We start from the raw sequence: 22,128 nt of genomic DNA on the forward strand, positions 1-22,128 counted from the left end.
ATCAAAGCAGCCATACATTTTAAAACTCTTTCAGAAACACTATTATAAGATTACATAAATACCATGTTTTATTAATGGTGAAACAAAAAGAATAAAAAGTTATAATTTGAAATTTCTGATATTCCATTATTACATTAACAATTGTTATTTTATTATTTTAACATGAAATTATATTGTCTGATGTTTCTACAAATTGGCTTGTTTTGGTACAGTATTTAGTATTAACTATGTGGTCTAATATCCATGTAATGTATGAACAAATTTAGTATCATAAGATTACCAAAGGTTTTTTATGAAATATTCACATTATTTTTTTCTTCAGAAATATTTGTGGCATTTAACTCTTAGGAGTTGTATACATAATTATTATCATATAATTATTCTTCTGCAATTTCAAGAGCAGAAATACATAAATATGCCAAAGGTGAATTGAGAGCCATCAAATCTGCTGAAATAGAATAAACACTACTGTAAGCAATGTTTTACAGAACAATTATTAGTTTGATAATAAGGCAGTATTAGTCCATTGTTAAGTTATTACTATACTGTTATATATATATATATATATATATATATATATATATATATATATATATATATATATACACTACTAAAACAAATACTACATCAATGAAGTATATAAAATATATCTGGATATATAGGTTCTCACATTGTTTCTGAACTAAAACTAATTTCAAACGGTCAATATTAACATTTTATTTACTTATTAATATCCTTAAATTATTGTTTAAATGTTTGCAAAAACGATAAAAATAATTATTAGTTTTAAAAGTAATAAACAATTTTAGTTTAATACTAAAACTGAATTAAATAAAAATTTAAATAAGTGCTATGTTAAGTGTTTTGTTTTTTATGAATTGTAAACTTAACATATAATTTGTAAAGGTGACAGTTTTGTAGCAAGCATTTTTCATTATAAACTTTAACAACCAAATTGCAATTGCAATCTTGTTACAATTTTAAAATCACTACCAGCATTGTTAATTATTTATAATAACTAAACTTTATAGTTCAGATAACTTTAAAAAAAATCTCTCACATAAAATAATTAACAGTAATAGTTCCAGGTGCAGACACTGTTCCTTCAGCTCAAGATATAACACTGGTCTGTCCATTCTGAGTGCTCAAATGATTCTGAACCACTGGAGCAAGTCGCACATCTACAGCATTATCTTTGCAGATCGTCCCAGACTCCTTCATTTCTGGAATGCTGTAAAGATTTGTTTGTTTTTAGTAATTGTTTTGACTCTGATTTTTTTATTTAATGGTATTTTATCCTTGATGTGTTGTGATTTGATTTGTTGTGTTTTGTTTTGGTCCAAACCTATTTATTTCCAATTTTTACATTAAAATCAAAATTTTAAAGTTTAAAACATTCCTTGAGGTTTCAGACATACCGGGTGGTGTCCCACGAAGAGGTTTAAACGTTTGATTTTATATTAGTTGCCCATTTATGCACCGAACATGTTCAATGGTGGCATTTTGAAAAACTATACTTTAAAAACAGTAAAAAAAAAAACAGTATTTTTGGTTTCGTAAAATTATTTATTGTCATATTCTAGAGAAATAAAGCATTTCAATCAGAAAATTGGAACATAGCCTATTAAGAAACCTACAAGTACAGTCCACAATTATTCAAACTGTTATCCATCCACAGCGACACACTGATAACAGCGCTTAACAAATGAATCATAAGCTCTTACAAAGAAATTCTGCACTATCCAGAGAAGTTCCTCTTCAATTGATTGTTTTAATTCCTTGGTGCATAAATGAGCAAGTAATATAAAATCAAACGTTTAAACCCCTTCGTAGGACACTCTGTACTTTTAAGTGTAGACTTTGTCAAAGTCAAAGTCTTTATCGGTACATTATATTTGAAATATTTGCAATTTAGTAAAATCCAAATTGTACTTTATCATGTATATACAATTTATGCTAAAAAAAGTATTTGCTAGATCACTAATCCTCAAACATTTCTCACAAGCTAATTGGGAGCATAATCAAAAACCTAAATAACTTTACAACATAAATTAATCTTTTATAATTTAGGAGGTCAAATGATCCTTGAGCTTACTTATTTATATATATATATATATATATATATATATATATATATATATATATATATATATTGTAAAATTATATTAGTAAAACTTATAAACATTCTTTTTAACCAACCAACAACTTTGCAAACAATTAAGAGTATTTTCATCTGGTAATACTAATAAATAACAATAATAAAGTTACAACACACGATATAAAAAATGTGACTGAGTTATTAAATCTAATACCCCTCTTTGAGTTTTAGTTCATCTATAAAATAAAAATCGCAAACTTATAAAATTTGTAAATACTCTCTCATCTGTTAAAAACTGTCTCTTGATAAACTCCTGCAAGAAATCGAGTTTTTTTTGCTTAGCATCTATTGCTTTCTTCCCTTCTGGTAATGACGTTATTGTCCATGTCTTCGTTTTCTTGTGAGTATCCAACTCATTTTGAATTGCTTTTTGTCATTCCTCACCTCTACTTATAGCTTCTTCATAAGTTATAGGATCATTTTCAGCCACCAAACAAAAAGTAAACACCTCTTTGCCATAGAGTAATAATATCATCAGTTTTCATTACCATACAGTTCACTTGCATTTACTTTGCACTTACTTCCCAATGAGGAAGCAAGTGGCATGATGCATGCAATGATGCAATTGCAGAACTTTTTATGACATTACCTGTTTATCTGTGATACAGATGTAATGCTGACATGTGATTTATCAGCCATCAGGATATGGACTCCATACATCTTAGAGCCAGAGATGGTGCAGTTATTCATTGAAAACTTACATCCTACAGTTACCTGTAATCAAAATCCATCCTAAATCTCTATAATTTGGCATCCTTGGTTAATTAACAATATATTAGGTATATTGACTTAAAAATAATGTGTGATGGACTCAATAATGTAACTCTGGTGGAGGCTCGCAAGGTGGACAACCAACTTCATACAAGACATGGGATGCACCTCAACAATAAGTGAAAACAATGGATTGTGCAGATCTGTGAGGCTGTAGCAAGAATGGGTGGAGAGCAGTTGGTATTTGAAGAGACAAGCTTTTCTTTGCATGGAGAGGAGTTTGAGAAACAAATCAAATCACCTGAAGAGGAAAAGCACAATTTGGAAAATTTTTCATATCAACACAAACACTGGAGTTCTGGACATAATCGTTTTTTAGTTGTGAGAAAGAATCAGGTAAATGAGCATGAAAAGTACAGTAAGCACGAAAAGGATCTTTATTTATTAATATTCAGGCTCTGGATGGTAAGATAACAATATTATAATGTTTTGTAGTTAACTTAAAAAATACTGATTTTTGTGAATATAGGAGCATTGGCTAAAACAATTTGAAATTATTTTAACATTTCCAAAAAGCTATTCCAGACAGTAATTTTTATAAAAGATTATGTTCAGCCAAGGCCCCTTGATTTGGGAAAGAAGATTTGTGTAGAGTTCCATTTCAAAACTTCTGTAGTAATTATTGAGAAATTTTAATTAATTGTGGTTTGTTTATACCATTCCCCATCTGGAAATGCAGATATTTCTCTTGACAACCTAGATTAAATGCTGTAACTTTTAACTCAATATCCAGGTTATAAAGTGGTAGCTGGTGGGGACCTAAATAATAAATTTAATATAAACAACTGTACAAGAACATTGAAACAATTCCTAAATTTATTAAAGAAAAAACAAACTTTATTGCTTAAATTCAGCTGCAACACAGTGTAAAAATTTCCAGGATAATATTTTGTTAATAGTGCTAGGCATCAGTCAGAGTATTTTAACATTTTCAATTTTCCATACACCAATCATGTTAGTTTATTGCTTAGTTTACAATCGTCTAGCTTTAAGTTTTAGTAATGTTATTTTTATGCAAACTGATTATCTTAAGTTTGCATTACCCAACTCTGCTGTGGTAGTTTTAATAGACATCCTAGTCTCATTTGACTGGCTAGTCTTTATCTCATATGTAGATGCAAACCAAATTTTTAAAATGATATTAGTAGTAATTTTGAGGTTCTTAAAAATTTTTAAAGTTCCAAAACAAGCTGAAACCTGTTCTTCCAGATAAGTAATAACAAATGGTATACTAAGATCTTGCAAAGATGAAAAAAAGTTATTGTTTTTAGCCAATCTGAGAACACTTAGCTCTGTGACAATTGTTGAAAAACCAATATAAATGTGCAATTAGTAAAGCCAAACTTAAGCACAATGCAAATACAATTGAAAAAAGTAAAAAGAAATGTAAGACCATATGGAAAATAATAAATAATAATAGTAATAGCTCCAGTCATCATCAAATGAAAATACCACCAGATACATTCAACGATTATTTTATAAATTGTGTTAAGGAAGTTAAACAAACCATAATTAAACAAAATCTAAGTGTTAATGAATTAGTACATAAGTTTAATATAAATCATTGATATTTTTAATAGAAATTAATCTCAGCAGATGATGTTACAAAAGCAACAAAACAATACAGATAGTAAAGATATATACATCTCTAATCATTTATTAAAATAAATTATAGACGCTATTGCTGAACCTCTATAACTTAGTTTTAACCAGTGGTTAATAGAAGGTGTCAAACAATTTTTTTTTGTTCCCTAAAGTGTATGGGTTTATTAATTAAACAAGCAAATAACATTTATTATGGATTGTATCTTGTCATGATCTTAGCACAGCCAGCCTAAAGTAGCTTTTAATATAATGGCTAAGGAAGGGTACTTAGGCCAATCACATATATCTGTGTTCTAAAATATAAAACGCTAACATCCTGAGTAAATGGTGTTTCATAATCAATAGACAAAGTCTTTATTTACAAATCATCAAGAAATGCGATGGCGTCAAAACAATCATTCATCATTTCATAAATCATTTTTAATAAAACTCTTATGAAACTTATTTATTAGTTGGACTTTATCAGTACATTATATTTGAAATAGTTACAATTTAGTAAAATCCAAATTGTACTTTATCATGTATATACAATTTATGCTAAAAAAAGTATTTGCTAGATCACTAATCCTCAAACATTTCTCACAAGCTAATTGGGAGCATAATCAAAAACCTAAATAACTTTACAACATAAATTAATCTTTTATAATTTAGGAGGTCAAAGGATCCTTGAGCTTACTTATATATAAAATAAAATGATATATATATATATATATATAATTTTACAATTTATATATATATAATATATATAAATTGTAAAATTATATTAGTAAAACTTATAAACATTTTTTTTAACCAACCAACAACTTTATTATTATTATTTATGTATTAGTTTTAAAAAGAAACCTAATGAAGTTATTTTAAAATCCACTTTTAGATAATATAAAAATTAAGAATCTGCATAAATAACCAATACACAAAACACTTGATTAATTATGTAACAAACTTAAAACTTATATGTACTTAATAATAACATACATAAATAAATATATAAATATATGTCAAACATAAAGTTAAAAAATTTATTGTAGCTAAACTTGAAAATTTAATGTAAACTCTACATAAAAATGGATTTGTTGAATAAGAATATACAGTGATCAGAAATATTGCATTTATCTACCGGAAGACAAGAGTTACATAAGGTCTTACTAGTTGCTTTCATGATTTACCTCAAGCGCAATATTGTTGTCACAGAAGGTGCAGTTACTCAATGCTACAGTGGAGCCTGCATCGCACGTGATTGCTGTGCGACAGTTGGTGAAGCGACATCCGGTAGCTGACAGTCGCGAGCCGGGAAATGCGTCCACACCGTCCGTAACTGTCGCTCCTACTAGAGTGATTTCTCTCAGACAACACTCCACATTGGGCCGCAACTATTCATCATATTGTTTGGTTATTCACATTTACCATAAAATGCTTTTTCTAACAATCATTAACACGTAAAATAAAAGTTTTTAACTATACTACAAAAAAGGAAGTAATTTGAAACATGAATAAACTATATTGATTTAATACGTAGTTCAAAATTTAAATAAAATTAAAGCATCTTACTTTTTATAGTGGTTGCTAACCAATAAAATAATTTTAACTATTGAATACCGATTGACATTTTATGACTTATTAATTGTTATTAATGTTTAGTAATCTAGATTTTTCATTGACTGTTCCAGATGCCAATAAGCTGCTGCTGGTAGCCTTCTTCTAAATGTAAATAGTCTACTAAACAATGAAATTTATGATATTAAAACCAAATATAGCACATCTCCCTCAGAATTAAAAGACAGATTAAAAGAATCGATATTAAAATTTAAACCTTTACACAACACATTGTAAATTTTTAAAAATAAAAAAATCTTGAAATTTCACATCTAAAGAATAAATTGAAGTCCAAGGAAATGTTGATCATTGAGTTTAATGATCATATGAATAAAAAGAGAAACAACTATGAACAAAAAATAAAAATTCTGAAAGAAACAGTAAAATAAAATTTTCTTGACTATGACAGTAAACTGAATCTTGCTCATTCAATGTTTCAGAATACAAAGAACAATATAGAAAAGTATCAGCAATAACTGAACATGTCCTTAAGCTACAAGATCAATCACTGAAAACTCAACAATGAAGTGAAAGCTTTGAATGAAACATTGAAAATTAGCAAACTTGATGCTGAAGGAGAAATACAAACACTGAAAAGGGAGAAAGAAAACCTCATAAAGCTAAATGGGGAGCTTTTAGAAAAAATATCACTTCTAGAGTCCACCATTTCTGCATTCAAACTCAGAGATCATAAGTGTTAACTTCCCTCCTGACGATAGCCTCTTGGTACAGTTACTTGCATGTGAAACAGATATGGGAAAAGAAAACACGCAGCAGCCGTCAAAACCTACTACAGGACACAGCTGTTTGTGTTGTTAACAACACAAATATATCGGATTCAAAATTAGTATTTGTTTCAGCCTCTAATAAAACTTACAAATTAGTCCCAAAACCCCTCTGTACTAAATATTGCTGATAATGAAAATCTTGACGAGTTTAAAAAAAATAAAAATATTGAAAAACTGGTGAATATTTTACAAGACTACACAAGAGGAGCCAGCCTAACATCCTATAGTAGAATACAGAATATGACTCTTATTACAGAACCACAGGACAAAACATCATCTAATGATGACATAGGAGGAGCCAGTCAAACCTCCAATAAATGAGTAAGAGGAAGAGCTAAACCACTTACTCAGTATCATCACTCGCTTGCTTGCTCTATTCCCTGACCTGGCCACTGCCACTTAGCGGCTAACCTAACACCAAAATGCATGCTCCCTGGATATGTCTATGGCTACATTAGTGTGTTTAATTAATATCTTACGACTGTATAGGTTTCACACAAAAATACAATATTCTTATAGAATAAGTAAGTAGCTGCCATGTAAACAAAATGGCGTGAGCGAGACACGATCCACACAGCTGATATAACGAGGATATGCTTCTCCCACTCCCCACCTCTTGCGTGTGGATGCTCAGATATTTGCTTCTGCACAGGTTTCTTTGCAAGCGGTTTATCTACAACAACTAGCACTGACAAAAATTGATGGTACACACTGGTAGCTAACTACAGTAGAGAAGACCATAAACTGGGAGGAGTTGCAATGTACATTGAATCCTCATCAGACTTAAAGGCAGAACAAGTCAATGTGTCTTTGTGTGTAGAGCCACAATAGGAAGATTTAGCATGAAGAATAATTCTTTGTGCTTGGTATCTATTGACCACTTAGTGGACCAGTAAAACAGTGGACTTGTATACTTGTACTTGAAATAATGTCTAATACTCAACTTTGTGCAAGCTGAATCAAAGTCCTTTGTGATAATTGACAATGTTAATATCAATAGCCTAACTCCGAATTCTGACAATGCATGTTTTGAAGGTGATCTACTCTGCTACAGTACCAGAAGACTCCCTCTGTTTATTATAACAAATGTGATTATTCCATCAAATTATATCTAATTGAGCCATTTAATTGTAATTTGTATTTTAGTTAAGAAATTAATTAAATAACTTATTTTACCTTATACAAGTCTCATTATTTTACTTCCCAAGTTTTCATGGGTGTTCAAGGAGAGTTCTCATAGCTCTGAATATTAGCTCATTGTAGATCTTAAAACTCCCCTTTCTATTATTTTCAAGATTTAGTAAATTAATTTAAAATTATTACAGAGAAAATCACTTACACATTAACTGTATTAGCAAAAAACAGATCTATTAGAAATTGTAATGTACCTGAGAAATAGCTCAGCAGGAAAACTAAACTGGTTACTCTTCACCTAACTACTAAGTGACTCCAAGGAATACATTACAATATTTTCAATCAAATTATACATCTACATACAATACTGGGTGAATAACTACCAACATTTCCAAAATTTTGCATGAGGGTTCAGTACCTTGATTATGCTCCAAGCTGTGGTCATATGTAGAGTGAGACCTGTGAGAGACAGGAAGCCCTTGAACAGGTCTAGAGTAGAGCAGCTTTCTATGTCATCAGTGATTATCACTCCAGGCTCTAACCCTACACAAAATAACTGGGTAAGTGTAAATAAAATGTTTTAATTCAGTAAAAAAATAACGTATATTACAATTTGTTTTATTTAATTATAGTACATCAATATTAACATACAAATTTACAGTACTCAATACAGAACTAGGTGCCAAGGTGCCTTTTTTCCATTGTGAAATAATTGAAACCACAAAACAAAAAAGTCAGAATACTCAACCTATTATGGGAAGAATGAATATATTTCTGATATACTGCTGTATCTGAACTATGTCTCAATAGTGTTCTAAAGCAGTGAGACAGCAAACAAAGAAACCATCACTCCTTGAGGCCAAGATTAGAAGCCAGCCAATTACAACTTAATCTCCAATATTATGAGGAAAGTATTAATAAGAACTGTATTCAATTAGTTGTGGAATCCCCACATGTAAAGAATGCAATTTCCTATGACAGGAGAACATTGTTTCATCAAGTGTGTGATCGGTCGGTCTAATAGTAATTTGAAATAAATGTTAATATAATTTTATTTTGTTGTCTGAAACCAAATTTTTAAGACATTTATTCACATTAGTACCAATACAATAACTAAGACGAAAATATCAAAAGGGCTAAATAATGAAGAAAAGGAATACAAAAACATGCAATCGAGGTGTATAGGAAGATTTTCCTTGTGCATTCAGTTTTCAGTAGCTGTGTACTATTAGCACTATGTTACCATCCCAGTTATCCTCATCTTGACGTAACAAGTGAACTTGTATACTTTGACAACCTCGAGATATGCCGGCATTATTTTAGCAACTGGTAGGGCCTTCCAAGCCAGACAGGTCTTCGTAAGATTGGAGCTAAACAGAAATATCCTGGACCTCCAAGTTAAGAGTTGGGCTGACAACCTATAATGAATTGGCCCTGTAAAAAGTAGTCTATAACTGAATCATCATAAAAATCACCCTCTGAAACTTCACAGGACAATCAGATAACGACTTGGATTAGTCAGAAACAACTAAAATTTGATACATGGAATGTAAGAATTAGCATCACCTGGTGCTGGTAACATATTGGTGGAAGAACTGGACAAATACAGCATTAACATAGCTGCCCCTCTGGAAGCAAGATGTCCTTATGCAGGAAGAATGATTACTAGGTAATTTTGTAATATACCAGGTTCTTAAAATTACCCACCCCCCGCAATTAATTTTCTTATGAATAAAGATGGAGTGATTTACTTTTGGGAATGTTTATACGACCACCTGAGGAGTTTTATGATGTATGAAAATTTTTGACTCCCCCAAATGTATTTTGGTAAAAGTTTTAAAATATGAATCCTTTGCAAGTGACACCTCATTTTAAAGGTATTATAAAAAGAAGACTTGTGTAAACTAGAGATCTTTAATTGGCCAATTAAACATCCGCTAAATTAAATCACTCTATTCATAAGAAAGTTAATAGGGAGAGGTGGGACTTTTAAGACACACTGTTATAGTACTCGTAGTGGTTATGACAAAAATAGGTATTATGGCAGGGTAGGTTTTGCAGTGAATAAGAGAATAGCAGAGTTTGAGAAACTATTTGAAGACAAAAATAATAGAGTGTATAATATTATGTTAAAAGGAAAATTAATAGTATATATATATATATGCAGTCAGCTTTTATGCACCAACTGAAGAAGGAGGTGTAATAAAGAAGGATGATTTCCTTGAGGAAGAGGAGGAAAAGTTACCAGGATATGATAAGAAAATTGTATTGAGATGCAAATGCCAAAGTGAGTAGAGAGGGAATGTTGAGTCAAATGACAATGAAGTTGAGCAAGTTTTACAGTGGCAAATAACCTGAAAATAGCAAGCACAATGTTGTGTCTTTTAAGAGGACATTCACAAAAATACATGGACATTCCCAGATGGAATTATAAGAAACAAAATCGATCATGTCTTAGTGGATCAGCAACATAAAAGCAGTATACAAGATATTAAAAGACTAAGAGGAGCAGAGTGTGGAAATTAACACTTTCTAATTTTAGTCAAAACAAACCATAAAATAGCAGTGCATAAAAAAGAGAAGAAAGTGTAGCAGAAGGATAAATACAGAAAAATCAATGACAGACTTGTAGTAAATTAATTTAAGCTTATACTCAGCAACAGATTTGAGGCCCTGAGGGGTTTAGATAAGAAAGATGAACAATGGACCATTAACCCTCTTCTAGTCCAATTCTATGATGCGCTCCTGACATTACTGATCCGATCTGCTTCAAGAGAACACTATTCAAATCCATTAGTTTTATGAAATCCGTTTAAACATAATTTGTTAATATCATTTATTCTAAAAGTAAAGTTTATAAATTCCTTATAATGAAATAAAATTAGAAATGCACAATCTATTTTTCTATCATGCAATCTAAGACAAATGCCATTTCATCAACCAGAACAAACTGAATATTTTGATAAAACTATAACCGACATAACTAGAAAGGGTTAACAATGTTTCTTCTGGATTAATTTTGGTTGTTGCTAACAATTTTAATAGAGGAAAAACTATATATAGATTGCCATACACTGCATTACACATTTTGGTAAAAAAAAAACTTAATTAGGAAAGATTTTTTATATTAAACACTCAGAGGGAACTATTTCCTATGTTTGGATAATAGCTGTGTCCTTGCTTTTACAGTCTATACTTTACCGATAACAGATCCTCCTGTCTCCAGGGTGGCCAAATCTCGGACTGGATATTCCCCTGCTGTGAGTAGTACTGTTCCCCCCATCGCAACCTTCACCAGGGCCTCCTGCAACGAAGTAACTACCCTGGCAACACACCATCACCACAATAAGTCATCACATTAATTAACTTTTAATCAAGATACTGCAAAAAAAGGCAGTTCGCATTCTAGCTGGCCTTGGACACAAAGAATCATGCCACACAGCCTCTAAAGAACTAAGGGTGTTAACTGTAGTGAGCCTTTTAATCCTAGAAACTGCCTTACATGCTAAAAAGCAAAACCTGCAGAGAAGAACTGATATACACAATTATAACACTAGAAGAGCCAACAGCATAGTACTTCTGATCCATCATCTCACAGTCTATGAAAAACAACCAACATATCTGGGAGCAAAATTCCTCAACATCCTGCCGGTAGAAGTGAAAAACACCCACTGCAAGAAGAAGTTGAGAGAAACATCGTAGCATGACTACAACAGCGCCCTTTCTACACAGTGGACGAATTTGAAAACTGGAGAAAGACTTTTGAATATTTGTAGTGGTTTTGGTGACACATACTGTTCTCAATGAATGATGTAAATAAAGAATTGTCTATTGTCAGTATTCACCAATATAGTGCACATACCAACTATATCTGATACATTTTCAAGCACTTTGAGATTATTGTCTTAGTGTGAGCTTCACACGACAGTTTATAATCAAATGTTACTCTGAGTAATTTAACTGTTTTAATAAAACTTTCTACCACATGTAGCTTTTTCAAAGTGAAACATATGTTTTCAGTTTTACTGTTATTGTGATAAAATTTAAACCCAAGAGTTGGCAACTTCCATCCCTCTGTCACTGTCTGCTTCCATGTCTTTGAAAATCTTACCAGCAACTACAATAGAAGTGTCGTCTTATATAGTTGTAGTTATATACAAGATAAATAAAAAGTAAATAAATATTAACTGAACTAGCAGCTACCCACATTTTCTTGATAATTATCCAACTGATAAACAAAAAGCAGAGTGACTAGCTGGTGGAATAAGGATCTTAGAGAACAATGTCACTGTATGAGATGGCTATTTGATAGCCATAAGAAATCAACTGCTTGCAGAGTTTATCATACTTCTCTCAACAGGTATAATCAAGCCATCAACAAAGCCAAACACAATTTATAGAGTCTTTGTTCACCATTTGGAAGGTACTAGGGAAACAGATAGACTATACCAGCTGATAGCCTCAGAGCCAATAAATCTAGTGGGGCCCTTAAAAGACCCCACACAACATACAAGCTCACCGAGGGAAACTCAACCTTCTCATGAGGAGTCACTTCCCTGAATGTTCCAGAATGGAAATCAGTCCTAACGACACCAACTTAGGAAACATTAGCTCTTGGTTGTGAGGATTGAAAGGTGCATGGAAACCAGACAAATAGTTATATTATCAAAGGTCAAATGAGCTGATAAAGTTAGCAAGTCACGTGGTAGTAATGGAATCTTCCCAACATTATTGCAAAGAGGCTCAGGACTTCTGTTTAAACATCTCTGTGAGCTGTTCGGAGCCAGTATAGCCTTTGGCTATGTTGCTAAAGCCTGGAAAATTAGCAGAGTGGTCTTCAACTCTAAGCGAAGAAAGTCAGACTATTCTAATGCTAAATCCTCTCAGTCCATCAGTCTCTCCTCGTTTTTGATCAGGACTTTGTAAGTCTTGTGAACTGGCATATTTGTAAAAGAGTTCTCTGATACTCTTCATTGTAATCAACTTGCTTATTTGTCAGGTAGATCTTGTGAATCTGCTTTGCACCATTTGGTGAGCAGGGTGGAGGATTCCATTTGCAGGAAGCAAATCTCTCTATGTGCATTTTTGGACATGCTGACTTGTGGCTTGAGCAGAAATAACCTGAGGAGATTGTTTTCTTACTGTACATGGCTACTTCATGAGTCATTTAACAAAGATAGGGTTCTATAACGGTGAACCCTTATGTTGTTTTTGCAACCAGGAAACAAACTACTGATCATACTCTCTTTGACTGTGTAGCACTGGCATCTAAAAGAAGGAAGACTGAGCTCAATCTCTGGAGGATGTTAAACAAACCAGACTGGGAGCCACCATTCTAAACTTGTGGGAAAACCTGCTTTAAGACTCCCTATCTTGTAATCACATTGGGTTGGAACAATGAGTGAAAAGACTAATGTGCCTCAGCCACAGAGCTAACCATATTTTCAACCAACCAATAAATCAAATGGTTGCTGACAGTAAGCCCTCTTAACAAAGATCTTTAAATCCTCTGAAAATAAAGACTTTTATTGGATGGGTTAATATACCTTTGAAAATTCGATATACAACATATTGCACTTGTTTTTTGTTTCAATATATTTTTACGAAATTACTTAACATTTGAGAATTTTCTCCACAAAATTGGATGAGTTATCATACTTACTTGATTGTTTGGCTATCTGAGGTTGCTTTTGCGATAAGATCAGCCTGTTTAGTCAACTGATGGGGTGTAGTGGACGCCATTACCAACATTACAGCCGACTTGCTGCTCTCCTGGTGTTCTGTCCTTTGTATCAGAGCTTCTCTGGAATATCACAAAGGGGTAATTACAAAATAATTTTGTATTCTGCTCCCCAGAGACTTTACCTACGGAAAACAGCTTTATAAAAAACAAAACCATGATTTAATTGTATTTTAATCAGGAGAACAATACAAAATTAGATAACAGAATTGCGTACTCTTGCAGAATAAATCAAATCAGTTTATTCTCCAAAAACATTAACAAAATATATAATTATTAATATATTTATTGATTTATATGACTTTATACAATGATGGAATAAAAAACTCCAATCAAAAAGGAAAAATGTATTTCAAGAGTGAGAGACTATGTAAAAAAATAGTATATACGAGACCCATTTTCTTTTTCAACCTCCGATTTCATGCCATGACAATTTCAAACATGGCTGCCTCTATTGATTCTCCCACCAAATGTGAATTGAGGAGTGTTACTTGTTTCCTGGAAGTAGAAGGGAATAGTGCAGCAAAAATCTATCAGTGTTTGCAGAGAAAACATTATGAGATAAGATGTTGTGCGTAAATTGGTATCAAAAGTTTACAGATGGCCGAATGTCTACTTCAAGGATCAATCAAGGAATTTCAAGGTCAAGGCTGAAGCCGTTCAGCAAGTTTTGTGGGTGTCAGTCAACAACTTTTGCACCCAGTGAGCAATCTTTTAGTAGTCTAAAAGTTCTGTAACACTAGACTAAGGAAAAGATCTAAACACTTCTGAAAATTCCAAAGACAAAGCACTTATTGAGAATCTATGGTTTTCTCTAAGCACTTTGTTAATTTCATAAAAATCATATTAATTTCATATCATCATCATATTTTAATCACCTGACACTTTTAATTTTCTTGATGAAAATAAATAAAGGTTTCTGATTTATATCTCTAAAATGTTATTAAGAATATAGGGCTATCTCAAAATATTATATTTCTGTTCACCTTTTCTCTAATCAAAATATTTTTTTAATCCTTTTTGAAAAGATTTTATATATTGAGATATGCTTTTTAAAATTTTAGAGATAACATATAATACTTCTATAATGAAAGAAATAAAAGACAATCATATTTTAACACTAAACTTACAGCAGTTGGGGCCTCTCATAGATGAGGTATTTATTACGCAAGTGGGCAATTCGGTTGTGTAATTCCATCAGCTGTAGTAGGATACCTGAGCCGTCCACCTCTCCGCACCCTTCCAGCTGCTCCTGATGGTGTTCTATGGCCTGTTGGATCTGCTTTCCCTCTGCCACCAATCTTCGGACAGTATGACTTATCTCATGTGGCACCCGTCTCTCTGCCATTGCAAAGTGCCTGTTGTACAACAAATCCATTATTTACAGCACTGTAAAATCATATTTTCAACACGAGTAGGAAAGTTGTGCAATAAGACTAAATCTGTATTCTAATACTCTTCTTTAAGTGCAGTAAGAGTACACCATTTGGTATTACATGCATACATAATCTGTAACCATTCCAGTAATAATAAGTTATTTTTCCATCCAAAGAGGCATTAATTGATTTCTGAAACCAACTAAAGCAGAAGAATCAATTTGCTAGAAACAAATCCATAAAATACTTATGTAAAACAGTGATTTTCCTCATAATTAAATCATAGCTATACAAAGAGGAGTACAACACTAAAGCTCTAACGCTTCATGATGTAGAAATCTTCTTTGTCTGCATTCTAGCTGGAGTTGCAGGGTCTCTGCTGTTTGCGGATAAACCATAAATTCCTTACATAAATAAACAACTTTTACCATGACACAACATAATGCCACAAAAGTAGTCGAAATAACAAAACCCTGATGCACAAATAGCATTGCATCTTCTCTCTTCATATTATAAACCTCTAATTCAATTAAAAAAATAAGCACTCTCAATCTACCTGGACAACATATGAGCTGCAGCTAGAGAGAATACGCACAGTACTGATATAGACTAAATAATTTATTAATCATGTCACATTGAGTTAGTAGACAAGCTTAAGATCAGCAATTTACTGTGTAGGACATTAAGAGAGGAAAAGGAACTCCACCAAAAATCTGGTACCTTCTTTTATCACCACTGACTTTAAGATAATTAGACAAACCCAGCAAAAAATAAAAAACTGTGCCACAACCTTTTTATCAACTAAGATAATAAGGAACACAGACAAACACTACCAGAAAACTATGCCAGCACATCATCATATGCAATACAATGAGATAGGCAATAGCTCAATAAAGAGAAATTAAAACATTGTTACTCAGTCTATTCCTAATGTTATTGCTCTTTTAAATATGCTGATTATACTTTATTGCTTGGTGTTATAATACTGTAACTTAAAACTAAGATGCAGCTGTATACCTATTTCTTTCTAATTTCATTCAAGCTTTCATGGATAGATGCAGATATATCACCAAAGGCAGAGAAAATGCTATACCAATGTATTTTTCAAATGAAACGGTTTTTATCTAATTTAATTTACAAAAATATAAACCAATCGTCTCAAAACTTGATCTTAATGAGTAGTTGTTAGGGAAATTTGTTTCCAGTGTTGTCAATACTGTAATTACTAGGCAATGCTATTGTATCAGCTATTGACTTTGAGGCCTACCATACTAAATTTTCAGGATGTAAACAAATCAAAATTTGGTTTTTGCCAACCTTATCAAAGTCAATGGACATTAGCAATAATGTATTTTCATTCTTGTACATTCATAATAATATACAAGATAATAATTATCTGTTCCTTTGTGTTTAATAACACATATATTTTCATTCAAAAGGTGAATGTTTTTACTAAAATGTCTTCTAACTATTCACATCCACTATTTTTGCAAACAATTCCCAAAAAAAATGAGCTAATAAAGAGAGATGGATGGCGAATATATGTGCCATAATTCTATTATGTAAAGATGCGGATATATCAGCATAAATTTTACCCAAAGAAATTATTAGGTAATTATATATATATATATATATATATATATATATATATATTAGGTCAATTAATTCTGCCATCTCAAATGTTTTTATTTTTAATGTTTTTACAGTATAACAGTGATGTACTACTGAAGTATTTAATCCAAATTTAATACCACTAGCTTAAAACTGTGTGAAAACAAATATAGAAAGTTAGCACAGATTGAGTAAAACATCTTAATTATATTTATTTAAAAATAGCAATGTTGTTTAAAACATTATGCAATAATGCAGCCTTACAATTGAAGTCTGCCTTCGAGATGAGACTCCAACCACGGAACATCTTCATCAAATTCCAAATCCCATGGCATCCACAATTGGTTGTAGAAAAACCTTACAGAAGAACAAATATATTACTCTTTACCCTACAAATTTCCTGAAACATTTGACAAGACTGTTGGTTGAGTAACGAAAACCCATTTAGATAGTGTTTAAATTGGCAAGAAGGTATTTATTATTGTGTTTATGAGAATATTATTAAATTCCACTTCCACAGAAAATATGTAGCTGTGATTATTATATTTTGTAGCCTTTCTCAAAGTATATGAATTCACACTTTACAGATAAAGCAACGTAAATACTAATTAAAATATACCGATACAACAGAGTATCGGAAGGACCCAACATAATGTAATGAAAGAAGCAGCACACAGACATACTGTTGTTTTACTTTCTGACCCAAAAATAAATAGAGCTCATCCTTAGATCAAAGTTTCAAGTCACTTTTAACATAATTATTGTGATCTTTCTTTATCAGTTGAACCAAGCTGTACTAAGTTTCTAGGATCTTTCTATCAAGAGTTATACAGACAAACCGATAGACTGAATACAAATGGACTGCTCTTTGACCTTTTGACTACAGGGTTCTTCCTTGGACCAAGAAGAACCCATGTATGAAGTCTCCAGGACCTTTCTATAAAAACTTTTCTAGCAGACGGATGGACAACGGCAATATATCAAGAAGGCCCTCTTGGGTCTTTAATAATCACAGCATTGATGATGTTTTGTTTCCAAAAATACAACAGTGTAAGTGCATATGATAAAAAGACAAAGGTCAAATAATAATTTCAACTAATAACACAAAAATATATAGATCAAAATTAGAAAATACATACATTAAATTTGAATGGTCCATTAAAATACCAATATAAGGCACTTTATATTTTAGATTGCCTATTATATATAAAAAAATTTACATGCCATACCTACAAATAGATCTGTACATAACCATATGTCTAGAAACAAATTCTCTTAGAATATCTCAATGTAGTCTTAAAACCACTTTAAATTGTTTTGCTGAAACAGGCATTAAACTCTACAACTCTTCCTTCTCATCTTAAATCTCTTGAAATTAATTGTTTCAAGAAAAGTGTAAAAAAGCTATTGATTAATATCATCCCATATGACATCAGTGATTATTATGCTGTAATTGGATAGACACTTGTTACTAGGCCTAGGCAATGTATATATTTTGATGATAGTTCATGCTGAATTTGTTTCTGACACTGCTATACATTGTAAAGATGTTCTAGCAATAAAGAATTTGAATTATTAAGTTATTTTCTCTATACAGAATTAAAAGCTATAAATAAATCAGAGCCACATATTCTGTGAAAGCCTGAACAAAAAAAAAATAACTAACCTGAGGTTATCTATAAGCTGTGCTGTATCATACAGTGACAGAGCAGACGAATTGTCCTGTTCCATTGTAGGATACAATTCTATCAGAGGCACGTCTGCCATCTTCTCTGGCAGGTGGATATCATCATCTTCAACTTCATGTATTGACACAAGGCATGACAATTCCTTAAAGTTCACTTGTTCCACCTAACACGAAAAGTCAGTTTAAGTTAAATACAATATTAAGTTACAGAATAAGGTAAATCATTATTAATAACATTGTCACCTGTAGGTTTCTTAACATTCATTTGGAGACGATAAAATCATTGCTTAAGGTTCAAAGGGCTAATTGGATAGAACAACCCGATGCCATTCACAAAGTGGGAAATCCCATATATTTATTTGATGTCCCCCAAAAAAAGTTGAACAGATAAAAGCCCAGAATGATTCCTTAGATCGTTCCAGTTAAGACTGGAAAGGGAAAATATAAAGTTTCAGCAAATCGAACAATAACAATTCTTTCCAAACAAAATGAAGAAATCTATAAAGCTGATAAAAGGCTATCTTATTTCATATGATGATTCAAGTTTGGCAGTCAAGTGATTGGCTAACTTTATCAAAAGCTTTATACTATACACATAATACAATCTCAACAACTTGAAGATTGTCAGAGAAATAATTTGAGAAAAGACTTCTTGAATGACTTTCTTAGTTTGGAACATTTAGCTGGATCGTTTTATCAAAGGTTTACATTTGATGTTTTATAAATTATTGTTATTGCCGAATACTAAGATATATTATTACTGATGAAAATTATCAGATGTGTACCTTAGTACTCTGATCAATATTTATATCAATATATTCCATATCACTGTCATTTTGGGGAATTATTTCTTTTGTATTTACGATAACACATACAAAGGTAGAGTGTGATATGCATATAAATTTTTTTTATATCAATACGAAAAAACTATATTTTTAATTACAACTATCAATACTATCAACTGATGAATTAATTTTAACATTTTATTTTTAACTTAGGCAGAGCTTCTGTAAAGACTAATTTCAAACTGTAAACACAGTGTTTATTATACAATTAATTTTCGTCTAAAAGAATTCTATGACAGTTAACTTTAGAAAATTTAGAAAACCAAATAAAATACCTAGCTCTAAAACATGATAAAATGTGTTTCACCTATCTCAGGACTGGTACTGCAAATATTTGTATATGAAGGTACATAGCCTGTACAGGTTTCAACCACTTTTTGATAACATTTCACATTGATACCTTGAATAGAGCTTCTAAATGGCTCTTCCAATTTACTATTTTGTTTGTTTAGTTCTTACGGTTCAATATAATTTTAAAAGTTTACTATCAGTTACCCGTAGCTGCACATGCAAATCCCTAGGCTTTGCACGTGTATAAGCACTTTTGGTTCGAGTGAATTATATTTCCGACAACACTGTTGAGTTTCTCTTGTTAGCCTATTTCACCACCATCAATAAAATCTGTTAAAAAAACTCTTAAGAGTGTTCCATAGTTGATTTTGCTTTGTTTCTCGAACAAGGAAATATACATACATACACAGGTCTGAGAAGCCTACTTCTGTCAAAAGACAACTAATTAATATGGATTTTATAACAGCCTTTAAACTTATGGTAAAAGTTAGATAAGTTAGCAACTTTGTGTTTTACATTTATGTATAATACAATACTGACTAAGCACTGCATACTTAATATTTGCTCAAATATACAGTTAAAAGTATATTTTTACTAAAACTTGTTAAATTAATTAGGCTGAACGTACAGTTAATGTCATAAAACAATGTTTACATAGTACAGTTGATTACATTTTAACCAGTTATTTCAATTAATATTGGTTTGCTGTAATGCAACTTTAAAGACCAAGATAGGGGTTTTTGCAGCTTTAACAGTGGGGTGTACCCCAGAGGGATTTTCAAAACAAGAAAAAGCCTTTCATATTAAAATAGGGGACCCTAAGAATGTCAATTTTAAATTTCAGTACAATTGGTTGAATATTTTACATGTGAAAGCATAACAAACAAACTCACTTTCGTATTTATTATTAGGGGTAGGGTACGATGAGCGGACCCGGTTTTTTTATATCAAAGAATATAATCATTGATATCTAATATTCGCATCTCGAATCCTAGACTATCAATTGATATATAAGTATCTATAGTCCTAAATAACAGTCATATGTTTTAAATTAAAATATGAGAACATAGGAAAACTCATAAATAATTAAGAAATGACATAAATAATAAACAAACCAGAATGAGATCAATCAAACAGGAAAACTCATAAATAATTATGAACATGTAATTACTGTACATACATGAATGTATAATAATAATTATTATTGTTCTATATACACATAATCATATATATAATTATAATAATATGATTACGTATATTATTTGAAAGTGAATGTATAATAATAATAATTATTATTGTTCTATATATACGTAATCGCATATGTAATAATAATAATACGATTACATGTATTATTTGAAAGTGTTTACAGCTGTTGATATAGATTAAGTTAATTGTTCAAAATAATTAATCAGTATCGATTGGTTACATCAATGGTTATGATTAAGTAATATCGTTTGCCAATTTCGATATAAAAAAACCGAGTCCGCTTTATCATACCCTATCCATTATTAGGATAATGTTGTAGCCAATTTGTCGATTAAATTTGCTATTGAAAATAAACACAATAATTATGACAAAATATGATATACTTACAACAACAATGACTGTACAAGGAAAATTAATCTTCAGATCAATACATAACTGACGAGACATTTTCCAAATTGCCTGCCACCCTATTGGTTCAATTGCTAATTCCATACAATTACTCCATTCCTTTTGTATATCAGTGGCCATGACATTATTTGTTAAAACATTACTTAATTCATGGAATCTTTCTGTAAATCCTTTAACAAATACAAAGGGTTTATGACTCATACTGCAATTTAAACTGGGTTAAAAGGTTAAACCAGTTGGCTCAAAAATATTAAATCACAGCCCAAAAATAAATAGGCTAGGATAAATAATTTAAAATACAAGATATTAACACAATTTTACTAATTATGTTTTAAAACAAACACAAATTAAATATGTCAGACAGTTTACACACAGTTTACTGCACTAAAATCAAATTCAATAACTTTAGATATACGGACAGCGCCAAATTTGACAGGAAAACTAATATAATACAATGAAAGCAAACCTATTAGAAGTAACCATTACAGAATTTGACAATTTCCCGCCTAGAAGCTGATTTATTTCGACATAAAAAAAAGTTTTCAAACTTCATGGAGTAATGCCTTCATTAAGTAACCTTCAGGTGATTGGTTAATCTATGCAGTCTTCTGAATGTTGAACGTCAAAGCTTGGATAAACAATGGTAAGCAAATTGTTGACTTATATGTTAGCCCCTTCTCGTGTTTTCTTTTGAGTGCTATTATTCTATCATTTAATGGTCATTATGTCTTGCCTATGTATCATAGAGTAAAGAATAAAGAAATAAAAATATATTTTCTGATACATCTACATTTTATAGCCTTTTGATATGCTTTGTCTAAAAGATTTTATGTTTTGAACGTGGTTCTTATGTTGTACATAAAATGGATATAGATGTTAATACATCTTAATGTTAATACATGTTAATACACAGAT

At 31.3% G+C, this 22,128-nt stretch overlaps 1 protein-coding gene across 1 annotated transcript; it reads right to left on the minus strand.

Annotated features, from left to right (window-relative positions):
* Positions 1-608: 608 nt before the first annotated feature.
* On the minus strand, positions 609-21,697 carry LOC124371117 (protein nessun dorma). Its single transcript, XM_046829434.1, has 10 exons — positions 21,193-21,697; positions 18,443-18,627; positions 17,041-17,133; positions 14,920-15,147; positions 13,712-13,852; positions 11,251-11,372; positions 8,468-8,592; positions 5,701-5,904; positions 2,748-2,872; positions 609-1,231 (listed from the first exon to the last, which is right to left on the minus strand). The coding sequence occupies exons 1-10, from the start codon at positions 21,412-21,414 to the stop codon at positions 1,111-1,113; spliced, it is 1,566 nt and encodes a 521-aa protein (XP_046685390.1). The 5' UTR covers positions 21,415-21,697; the 3' UTR covers positions 609-1,110.
* Between the last annotated feature and the right edge of the window lie 431 nt (positions 21,698-22,128).

This window comes from Homalodisca vitripennis, chromosome 1 (genome assembly GCF_021130785.1).
Source record: "Homalodisca vitripennis isolate AUS2020 chromosome 1, UT_GWSS_2.1, whole genome shotgun sequence".
NCBI lineage: Eukaryota > Metazoa > Arthropoda > Insecta > Hemiptera > Cicadellidae > Homalodisca > Homalodisca vitripennis.